The following is an 11779-nucleotide window of genomic DNA, read 5'->3' on the forward strand; positions in this document are numbered from 1 at the left end:
GGGTCGGAGACCGGCTTGGCGCAGAGTGGCGCAGCCGATGGCAGTAGAGGCCGGCTCGGCGCGAGAGGCGCGAGCGGCGGAGATGGAGGCCGGCTTGGCGTGAGAGGCGCAGCTGATGGAGGGAGGCCGGATTGGCGCGAGAGGCGCGTCCGGTGGAGGAGGCCGGCTTGGCGCGAGAGGCGCGGCCGGCGGTGGAGGAGGCGACCTCAGTGTGAGAAGGAGCTGCCGGTGGGTGTGGCGCAGTCTTCAGCGCTTGAAGGCTGGCCGGCGGGGGACGTTGGTGCAGGGGTCCCACATGTCAGCAGAGCTTGAGTGGTGGTGGAGCATCGGTGCGTCAGACGTGGATTCGCAGGTGGTGAGCGGCGGGTGAAACCCAGCCCGGCCTTGCCCGGGCCGACAACGATTCCCTGAGGGCGTTGTCGTGCTGTCTCACCCCCCAAGGTTGGTTGCCGGGCGAAAGCCTAGTCTTTGGCTCCTTTGAGCTCCGACGAACGGCGGCGGCGGTTTTTTCGTCGCTTCTCTTCTTGAAGACGCCGTTTTGGTATCCCCTATGGGGCGATCTCACCTGTGTACCTTTGTTGGTCTAGCGGCGGTCGGTCACGCTTAGCGGCGGCCGGTCCGGTGCTAGTCTTCTCCCGGGTTGTGTGTTGGCGCTGTTGGGGTGTGGGTAGTGGTATATTTTTTTCTTTTTCCTGGTTACGACCCTCCAGGGTTGTAATCTTGTAATTTTTTTTCCTGCTCTATCAATAGAACTTCGCACCGTCTCGTGCGACTCGTTAAAAAAAAAGAACAAGCGGTATAGAAAGCCGTCCAATTATATGCCAGTTTTTAGTCTCGCAAAAACATCAATGTAACTTCATGTGGATTACTTTTGGCTATAAAAGCCGGCTTGATACTGTATCAGGACAGAGGACCTTTTTACTAGAACAGCAGTGGTCGTACGAGTCATTTTGCATACGTCGAGTTCACTCTCTGATAAGGATAGGCAAGGAAATATTTCTCCGTCTATTCTCGTCTTTGTTTGTGGACTTGGGTCAGTAGGTCACAACAATGAGGCTGTGACTACAGCGATAAGTTAGCAGCTCATCCTTTTCATCGGGTCTGTTTGGTAATGGTAGAGCTCAAAACCTCCAACTTCTAACTTTAGCTTCAAGAGTTCAGTCTTGAATAAAATTGTAAAGCAGTCTAAACCCACATTCACCTCTCTAGTTCATTCTGTGAGAACGTTCCACCCACCTCCGTTCCTATTATAGGTGGAGCTCAAACTGTTTGGTTAGGCCCAGCTCTAGAAGAGATGAAGCTAGAGCTATGCCAAGCAAGTCCAACGATGAAGATTTAAGGCCGAAGGCAAATACTGTATTTATCTCTTCCTTTTAATTTGTGCTCTGATCAAGATTCATGACTGAATCTCACACATCCTAGAGGATAGAGCTCGTAAAATGCATTCAGTATCATAAGATTTACGAATCACTGGAAACACGACGAAAACATGTAGAATTCAAGAGGTATTCAAGGAAATTAATCTTGACAATGGGCCTTCATTTTGGTAAGAAATGGCGCACTATGTGGTCACACGAACACAAGGGTTACCATGTAGTACATTTTTCCCGTGGTTCTTCAAAGGAAGCCAGTCATCAAAGAATTGCGCAGTATAAACACATATTAGTGATCCGGTGTGCCCCACAAATAAAGAATGACTCGTGTTAAAAAGAATGGAAGAAATAATACATTGCCAAGTTGATGGAAGAATTACAACAGCAGAGTACAAGACCAAGATCAACCGATCTGTGGTAACAAAATCCCACACCCACAGGCTGAGCGAGCCTCAGACAGATCAATATGACAAAATGATCGTGAAACAACTGTAGATAAACTATAGGAGTATATTTCTATGAACAACTGAGATCCTCTGGATACACACCATTCATGCAAATCTCTCGTCAGCTCTATTCTTCGAGCCCATGCATGCCATCCCCCTGAATCAAATGGTTCTCGATGCATCAATTCCGTTGTACTTCATACCTAGCATGAAAATATGATGTTGGCGGATGATGATCAACATGCTTAATATTTTTGCCCTGGAGGTGCTGGTGGCAAACGGTTTGGTGTGCGTCGGCTGCCAGAGTTACCACCATTCACGTCCCCATTTTCATAGCGTTTGCCACGGCTGTCAGCACTTCTTGACCTTGTTTCATTGTGTGAACTGGATCGATCAACAGAGCCATTTGATGCAGAATCGAACGCAGACCTCCAGTCCTCACCTGACTGGCCAGAGGTCCGTGGGCTACTCTCTGCAAATGATTTGTTTTGTTTAGTCAGGGTTAAGTGCTTGATATTTCCTACCAGGTAGCCAAAGAAATATGAACGAAAATACAAAATCATTCACCATTATATCTACGCAGTCTCAATCCATATACAGAGTCACAGATAGTAGACACTTCTAGAATATGCAGGAAAATTTAAATGTGAACAGCAAGTGTTCTGTCTTGCTCAGTTGTTATTAGCTAGATATCAGCTAGGTCATTTATCTTGTTCAGTTATCGTCATTTCTGTTAAAATTTACAAATCATGGTTGCAGACTTGTGCCATTAAAATTTCCAATAATTGCAATGCCCAAACTATGACAAGAATAGCTGGCAAACATGGGCCATGAATATAAACCAGATTACCAAGATGATGTTGTTACCCATGAACCTAGGCCAGCATTACCCTCTTATGTTTTGGCAAAATGATGCATGCAATGTCATCATCGACCCAACCTTAATGGCAACAGAATAGTTAGATAAAACCCTCACCTAGTATGAGAACCTATCATATTGCAGTATTCAGGCTTGTTTGTGAACTAATGAGATCTGAAGTTTTGAAGCTGACAGTCATGATCATGCAAAACATGAAGATGCGTGCTAATACCCTTAGCATACTATCTCTAAATTTCAAATTTTGATCTTCCAAACGAAATTAATTATGATATTGAGATATCGAAATTTAGGTTGTATAATATAGTATCACTTCCCCTGCATATGATTTTGAGCAAATTTGTACACAATTTGTTTGGTGATGGTTTCAGTGATTGCACTAAATTGGTGTTGTTCTACTTAATACTTCCCTAGATTAAGAGGCAGCAAAGCAAACTTGCTAAGTTTTAGTTATATTAATTTTCATGCTAAGTTGTCATCACACAAATTCTGCTAAAGTTGAACCATCATATGTACTCGTGCTGTCCTGAAGTGCTTGTTCATGTGGCAGAACAATTATGGTCATGATCAGATGAGTTGTAATTCAACAAGGTTTCAAACATGGCCATCGTAGTAAATTCCATTGCCTTGCAGAAAATAGACTAGGAAAACTCAATATTATGATGGGAAAACAACCAATTAAAGTTCAGAAGAAAAGAAAACACACCTACAAAAGAAATGGACAAATTTGCAAGCACACAAAACTATTGCATTTGCTACTATCAACTAAGTATTTGAAATGTAGCCAACTTACCAGCTCCAGAACTATCATTGGTATACGATGCAACAGAAGCTCTATTGTCATGGATACTAAGCTGACGAGTAAGCTTTGACAATAGAGATGATTGTTTTTGGTACTTCTCCCGTCTACGTTTAGCATTGTGGTCCTCTTGGAGAAGTTCTTCAATCTTTGCATTGGTTTGGGCACTAATGATGAGAGTTGTAACAAGATTAGCAGCAAGTTACAAAAGGAACGGAATGACTATGAAATAAACACTTAACATGTATGTGGAGCGTGTAACAGTTTTATTTTTTCAGGTGTGCTTTACTTAATGGAATTTCTACCATTTAGTGCACCATATGTCATGTATCTACTTGTGATATGCTATGTGAAGGAATGTCATGAATAGAAATAAAAATAATAAATAAAATATGAGTTATGCGAACAATGTTCAGTAGCGCCTGCAGACATTGCAGTAAGTCCTTTAAGTTGAAAAAGGAAAACTAAGGGTATATCCATTTAGTGAAATATCTGCAGGTGCTCACCAAAGTCTTTGTGTTGGCAGTTTTCTCTTGTTAACAACTGATCCAAGTGTTAACAGTGGCGTGTTAACAAGAGAAAACTGAGTTGAAAAGGAAAAAAAAAGACAATATCTATACTTAAGGTCAATGCAGTTCCATCTAGGGGTATGTCCATTTAGTGGAGAAAAAGAAAGAATTATGCAATGCACAAATACAAAGAAAGAATACGCATCAAACCTTATTTTGCTGTAGAGCTGATTTAGCATATCTTCCTTTGCTTTCTCCACTTGGCAAAGTACGATTGCCTGATCATGAAAAAGACAATAATAACAATTGCAACTATGACCATGTTAAATTGAGTTTAAAAAATAGTATGACTGTTGAAACAATTGTGAGGTTCAAATGTAAACCTTTGGAACATTTGCTGCCAAACTGTTCAAAACAGCCTCTACATAACCACGAACTTCTTGAGACATCCACCGAAGTTCTTCTTCAGGATCAGCAGGCTTCCGGGCCATCGTATCCTTAAGGGAGAGTAATTGTGTCACAGGCAATTCAAAATTTGTGTTTGACACATTCAAAAAATAATCATGGCCGTGGGAAAGTGGAACAGGTTGATATGAGTGTTCAGTTAAGATAGTTGCACAAAACAAGTGGCTTTAATTTCTTAGAGAAATTCAAATGATAAACACGGTCACTGGTAAAGTAGAAAACTTGCCACAAGCATCCACTGAAGAGAGGGTAAAAATAGCTTAGGCAATAACTCAGAATTGTAGATGTTAAAAGCTTTACAATGACAATAGCATAAAAAATGTCAAATAAGGAACATACAAGGGAACCATCAGAATGGCTTTGCCTCATGGAACCACCCTCAGGAGTATTTAAACCCTTCACAGAACCCCCTTTGCTTTGAATGACACCTCTTATCTTCTTCATCCATTCAACCTTGTCAGCAATAGTCTCGGCCTTCAGTATAACAGCACTATGAGCTGCAACATGAAATTCACACTTTAAGCAACATAATTAGCATTTAAAACCTCAGCATATAACGTTTAGAGACACTAACATTTCAGCACAGTTTTGTAGGCAACTCTGTTAGTAATCTTAAATACAAGACTTGGGCCTTTCTCTGCCCCATTGGCCTTCTTTGAATCCTTCAAACTCTTGGAAAGCTCTTCCTCTTCTATCTCTTCCAGATTACATTCCTGAATCACGCAGCAAATTGTGTTATTAAGTTCATATCTCATCTCTCATAGTTGTGCACACAACTTTTTTAGTTTGAATCATCGAATGTGAACTGGAACCACAAGGACTGTAAAATTACAAGACTAAGGTGTAAACTAAAGTATCGTAGATCACTGTTGAGCATGAACACAGAAGTATAAAAAGTGAAGTGCACACCTCCAGGACAATAACACCTCGAAAATGTCTCTCCTCTTGTTTCTTGGTGTACCCAAGCTGGACATGAAAAAAAAAAACAGTAAATGACACCAAATTCTTAAATAAATAAAGGACATTTGAAAATCGGCAGCAAATGACAAGATTATCATAAGTTATTATTCAGAAAAATCAAATATGGGGAACACCAGTACATCAGTGTACGAGATATATTAACCTTTCCACTCTTCTCATTTAGGACAAACCACCTTTTGCTCCATTCATTATTTTTTGCACTTTTCTTCAAAAGGTAGCCTGAGTAGAAAAGAAGAAATCATCTTATATGCAAAAAAGCCAAACCAGGATACAGAATTAACCAAAACCATCTGCAGTTACTTGTAACTACAAATGAAAGATTACACTAGCTGTGAAGAGCCAGAGTAAATAAAAAAAAACTACAGGAATGATAACCTATGGTGCATCAGCGCATCATTATACCTGCAGTTATTTCACCACCAGGCCCAGCAACCTGCAAATTTGGTCCCTCTTTTGCATCTTTATCTTTGTCTTGCTGACTGAATTTTTCTTTCAACGATTTCAAGGCACCACCAGATTGCTCAGATCCTGTGCCTGAGCCCTAATACGAAGGCAACCAATGTTCAGGGCCAAACAAACGCAAGAAAAAGGAATCTTGCAGTCATTACTTTTAGCATGACCTTTCAGTAAGCACATTTGTGCAAGGTGCAAGAGGCAGAAATCATACCTTGTTGGACTGTTCTGCATCTTGGGCTTTCTTAGATGACCTGTTTTTCACCTCATCCTCACGACGTTGCCTTTCCATTCTGCAATGTCATATCAAACCAAATATAAGGATTGAACAATGCTATTATAAATCATGAAAACATCGTAAAGGTCTTTCAGCTCATAGACAGACACTAGTATGGAAACATTATCCACTTCAACTAAGGGATGAAACTATATTTCTCTAACAAAGAAGTTGTAATGAAGTGGTATACTTCGTGGGCACATCACTCTGTACAGAAAATATGCCGGCCTTTTTTCCATTTGGATTTAGGCAGTTGATGCTATTTCTATAAGACTACAAGTCAATGTTATTCTTCCCTATCAGCTTTTTGGTGGAAATTATTTACTGAAGTTACATTAGAGCAGATTGAAACCAAACCAACTGTAAAGTTATTCAATTAAGAGCCTGACATACCTTCTTTGTACTAAACGGATGAAGTGTTGTGGTGGGACAAAGGCACGCTCCATATCAACAAGTGCAACTACCATCTTTTTTGCATCACTTTTGAAGACATCCAATGCATTGGTTGCAATTTCAACGACCTTCAGAAAAGAGATGATGGAATGTTGTGCTCAGGAAGCAGGTGAAAGGGAAGTAGAATGCATTGTAAGTTGGTGAAATAGAACAAAGTGGTACCTCGCGTTTGAATGGAGGATATCTTCCAAGTCCTGGTGTAGCATTTGCAGAAGCATTTACTATGTCCAATAATACACGGTGTACCTAGTATATTGACAAAATGTATTTAGTTTACATATTGACACTACACTGGCAAGCATAGTTATTAGAAGCAGACCGGACCGGCGGTTCACCCGGAATAAACCGGAACCAACACTCTTAGCGGCCTGGTTCGATTAAAAGACCAGTGCGCAATCGGACCGGTAAACACCTGATCAAACTGAACGGTTCTCTATCTTTTGGGTCGGCTATAAACCGGTGACTGCCCACGTGGGCTTGTCAAGTGGAGTGGACTCGTCAGCCATGCATGCGAGTAACACAAAAATTGAGGGAAAAAAGGGTGAAGACTGGGATTCGAACCCGTGACCAAGCTACAACACCAAAAATACTCCACCGTTGGGCTACGACAGCTGTTGTGATTATAGTGCAGCATATGTCTATTTAAACCAGATCAAAGCGGCGGTCTAACCGGTTAGACCAGTAAACCACTGAACCGAGCCCATCAGATGTTCAATCATCGATCCGGTCTTAATAACTATGCTGGCAAGTGCCTACCCATGCACAGTAACAAAATGATTAATTAATGCATCATAAACTTCATTGGAAGTTACAAAGTTTAAAATTAGCAGGATAAATATAGCCACCAAAATCCACTTCTGACATTCATCCAAAGGGTAAAAATGAAATTGCATCTCAACTATTCATATTTTACCTTTTTAAGTGGGTTAGTAAATTATACATATAGGGGATCAAAAAAGACATACCTCTTCAACACACAGCCGTGATGGCTCCTTTGCCATTTCAAGTACTCCTTTTATTAAGGATTTTAAACCTTTCTCTGGAGATATCAAATATGGTTGATAACCATCGGCTTCCAGGACAATCTAGAATATAAAGATAACAGTAATCATCATAAGCAAAGTGTACCCACTCTAAAATTAATTCTAGAAGGGCTTTTGAATTTACCCTTTTGACATTGTTAATATCAAAATGCCTGTCCAAAGGAAGCTGTTTGATCCTATCTGGAAACTTCCCCTCGAAGCTTGCAACAATTTTCCAACCAGACCCCTTTTGATTGAATAACAGCCTTGTAATCAGGTATTTCATTTGGCACATACTAATTAAGGTATATATAAAGACCATACTTGAGCTTATCACTAACCTCACCAGAAGTAACATGGGCAAGAAACTTGTCTTCGAATTCACGGCAAAGCTCCAAAGCAACAGCCCTGGTTCCTTCAGCGCTTGATACCATCTGTTCTCCCAACCTTGCAAGTTCATTTTGCACTATCTGAGACTTCCCCTGAAGCCTGCAATTGTAGCAAGGTACATATATCAGCAATTTAACAAGAAATTAAAATCAACTTATTTTACAGAAGGCCAGAGTGTCCATGATCCATTGTGTGATGATAACATTACATTGATAGATCAAATAAGGGTCATTTATGCCGCGGAAAAGTTCATGAACTACATAAATTTAAATTTGGAGTTTAAAAGGTAGTTTAAGCTTGACATTTTGTAGCCAAGTAGAAACTGTTCACACATCTTTTATACTTGGCATTTCTCTTGTCATGGACGCATGTGTGTTGTAAGTATGTAGTTGCAGATGCAAAAAGATTGGCCAAATGCACAGAAGTTCAGAAGAAATGAGTAGATAACCATGTTTGACATCATCTAAATGTACCAAGCTAGGTCAAATAGGAAATTGGAGCTTGGAAGTGCTGACAAAAAAACAACTTGATTCCACAGGTGCATAAACACAAGAGAAGGTACAAGCTCCAATAATGGTACTGCGGAGGGGATATCTAGATACATGAAATATGATTGCGACATAGAACCTGGACAATTTGTGCTACATGCATATTGTTTACTTTTAACTACAACGATACTGTAGAAGGGAAATCTTAGTGAAATGAAATGTGAAAGATGTTTTGACATCCAAATTCCATGTGAAAGATGTTTTGACATCCAAATTCCAAGACCATCTAAGTTTCAGTTTTCTTAAAAGTTGGGGTTGTGCTTAGTTTACTTTAAAAATAAAATAAAGTTCAATTATTTAGGAAAATAAAAATAATAAAAAAGGGCAATGCACTTACCCGGACAAAAGGTTAGGTAGCCGAATTTTCATCCTTTTACGTATCTGCTTAGCAATGGTATCCACGAGAGCAATTCTCCCTAGCTTACTTCGAGGAGCTCCAGTTAGGATGGATTTGAGTGTCTCCGCTTCAGCCTGCCAGGCAGTTTCCAGTGAGTTCTCAGAACCAACTGATCCAGCTTGGGCCGATGCAATTGAGACAGATTGCCCTATTAGAGCAACCCACTCAATTTCAGCTGCTGCTCGTGGTGCACCCTTGTTAGACAAGATAGCCTGAACACAAGATACAGTTTTTGCATCTGCAGATGCTTGATCAATTTTACTTAAAACACCTATTGTTCTGGTTCCTACAACAAGATGAACAAGGATAAACATCAGTTTCTACTTGCTACGGAGAGAATGGTATGCATTGCCTATTGGGCAGGATTATAAGAATTTTATAACAGACCATCTGGATCAATATCCTTCGCTAGTCTGAGAGCTCGAGATGATGCAACATCAGCAGCTTGCATTGCTGGTATCACAACAATCAATATTGCATCATTATGTCCAGCATATTCACTGATCTGAAATGTGGAGAAAAGTCAATATCCAACACTTGTGAGAAGATGCAACAAACATGGTTCAGATACTTAAGATATTCGTGCTCTTTTATGTAATAAGTGCAAGCAACTAATATATCCATGGAGGGCATTCAATGCTTCTCAGTCAAAGTGCATGCACAATGTCATTACTATGATGCTTCCAACCTTTTCTAAAGGGAATATTTTCCACCAATACATTGATTAGATAATAAGTTTATCCAATTCATAAACACATTCATATGTTAATTATGAGGAGTCTGGATTATTCTACATGCGGTTCAATCATCGTTGTGTAATTGAGCAAGAAACTGCAAATACTCACAGTTGAATCATCCATAACTCGTTGGTCTATGCCAGGCAAATCGACCAATTTTATTGGAGGAGCTGGAAAAAAACAAAAGATGCTGAAGTGAGAATTCATTACCAATATAAACTTGTGAGCCTAACGGCCAAGGCCAGAGATGTAAACCATTTCCATCATCTAAAAATTACCAATATAAACAAAGGGAAGCAAACGGAAGAAATTATTGTACATGTAGCAGTACAATATCCAAAATTGTGCTTATTCTAAGTATGGTACTCAATCGTTGTAGTGTTGCAAAAACCTGAGAGCACATTCTAACAACTGTATCAGAAGACACTCTTGATACCGTTTTTCTACAACCACTTATTGTCTTACTATTTCAGCTTTCTATAACACATAAAATACACAAGGCATCAATGTCCGACAATTACAGGGGCAGTATGGGCAGTGGCGCAAACATTAGCACGACTCAGCACATGGCACATGCTCACTATACATCTGGCTTACCAACATTGTGCAATGTAAGAGTAAAAGTGAAGCCCAGCAACAAACCTGTACTTGTCCGCAGCTTGAGGTAAATCTCATCGTTTCGGCCTTTCCCTGATCCACCGGACGCCCCCTTGCTCAGCCTGTCCTGCAGCGAATGGCGGAGAGCACCTGCACGCCACAACGCCACCAGAAAGGGCCACCAAACTCAGCACACCAACCAGCCGGCGCCCATTGCCAGATCCAGCTAGCCAAGGGAAGATCTCACTCACTTGCCGACACCTGCTGCGACTTGCTGTCGATCTGCAGGACGATGGATTTGCTGCTCAGCCCCGGATCCCTCTGCAGGTCGACCACTATCGGCGCCCGCGTCGCCCCGTTCTCACCCGTCGGCTGCATCACCACACAGCAACCACCACCCAAAGCTTCACAAAAACCGAATGCCACAAAAGCAGAAGAGAGAGAAGCGAGCTAAACCCGAAGCACACTCACCAGCACGGGGTGGCCGATGAGGCTGTTGAGCACGGCCGACTTGCCGGCGCCCTGCACGGAACAACAACAAGCCGGATCGAGTCAGATCGGGCGGAGGAGAGAGGGGGAGCTGCCGCGGGCGGCGGCTCCGGTGGAAGCAAAACACTTACGACGTTGCCGAGCGCGACGGCGTTGAGGAAGGTGGAGGGGCGGCGCGGGCTGGCCTCGTCGGAGGGGTCGTCGTCGGCCAGGAGGGAGGCGGCCTGGCGCATGGACTCGGCGAGCTGGACGAGCTCGTCCATGGCCTCCATGGCCGACGACGACATGGGCGCTGGGATCTCGAGGCTGGTCGGGGGTGGGAGAGATCTCGGGGGGCGTGGTGGCGTCTGGTGTGATGTGATGTGGTTGGGGGGATTCGGGGAGTGCGGGGAAATTGGAGGCGGACTTTTGGAATCCGCGAGGCGAGTCGGGGGGGTGTGTGGGTGTTGGCCTTGGGGGTGGTGCAAATTTGAGACGGGGAGGGGGGAGGAGGGAGTCGGTCGTTGCCTCCGTGCTTTTCAAGTGACGGGACCAGTCATCCGGTGCGGTGGGGGGTGCGAACGTTTGTTCGGTTCGTCCACGTCGGGTTTGGCTGCCTCCAATTCAGATCTGGCTTCTGCTGCAGGCTGCAGTGCTGCCGCTGCGACTGCGGGTATGGGAGTGGGTGGGCCTGAGAATGTTCAGTCATCTTGGGCCTTAGCTTGGGGCCTTGGGCTAGGTGTAAGCTGTCCATTTGTTGGTGGAGCCCAGTTTACTACTACTCGAGCACTTGGCCCAGGAGAACTTCTTTTTAAGCTAGCACAATTTAAAATAAAGCGATTAGCGCTCAAACTAGAGTCGGTGTTTAATTTTTATTAAACACCACTTTATCCTTGTAGTTTAGTTTTTTAAAGTAGAGTGGTAGTCTCACTCTTATCCTGAGGATTTCAGAAGTGTTTGATATAACTCCAACTTTATGGAAGAATT

At 42.4% G+C, this 11779-nt stretch overlaps 1 protein-coding gene across 1 annotated transcript; it reads right to left on the reverse strand.

Annotated features, from left to right (window-relative positions):
* Window positions 1-1676: 1676 nt before the first annotated feature.
* On the reverse strand, window positions 1677-11256 carry LOC127762338 (dynamin-2A-like). The gene is made up of 22 exons (XM_052286816.1): window positions 10945-11256; window positions 10796-10846; window positions 10576-10696; window positions 10370-10474; window positions 9836-9897; window positions 9378-9495; window positions 8931-9276; window positions 7997-8144; window positions 7801-7902; window positions 7599-7718; window positions 6796-6879; window positions 6574-6701; window positions 6118-6196; window positions 5853-5991; window positions 5593-5669; window positions 5379-5435; window positions 5044-5182; window positions 4809-4966; window positions 4388-4501; window positions 4215-4282; window positions 3490-3662; window positions 1677-2291 (listed from the first exon to the last, which is right to left on the reverse strand). The coding sequence occupies exons 1-22, from the start codon at window positions 11098-11100 to the stop codon at window positions 2065-2067; spliced, it is 2772 nt and encodes a 923-aa protein (XP_052142776.1). The 5' UTR covers window positions 11101-11256; the 3' UTR covers window positions 1677-2064.
* Between the last annotated feature and the right edge of the window lie 523 nt (window positions 11257-11779).

The sequence above is a fragment of the Oryza glaberrima genome, chromosome 2 (assembly GCF_000147395.1).
Source record: "Oryza glaberrima chromosome 2, OglaRS2, whole genome shotgun sequence".
Classification (NCBI taxonomy): domain Eukaryota; kingdom Viridiplantae; phylum Streptophyta; class Magnoliopsida; order Poales; family Poaceae; genus Oryza; species Oryza glaberrima.

What these genes read in the sequence shown, in the direction of transcription:
- LOC127762338 (XM_052286816.1), bottom strand. Translation starts at nt 11,100, where the DNA reads ATGTCGTCGTCGGCCATGGAGGCCATGGACGAGCTCGTCCAGCTCGCC. An exon ending in ATCCTCCATTCAAACGCGAG is followed by an intron (nt 6,702 to 6,795) that starts GTACCACTTTGT and finishes TCTTTTCTGAAG; the next exon opens with GTCGTTGAAATTGCAACCAA. An exon ending in TGGTGGTGAAATAACTGCAG is followed by an intron (nt 5,670 to 5,852) that starts GTATAATGATGC and finishes TTTTCTACTCAG; the next exon opens with GCTACCTTTTGAAGAAAAGT.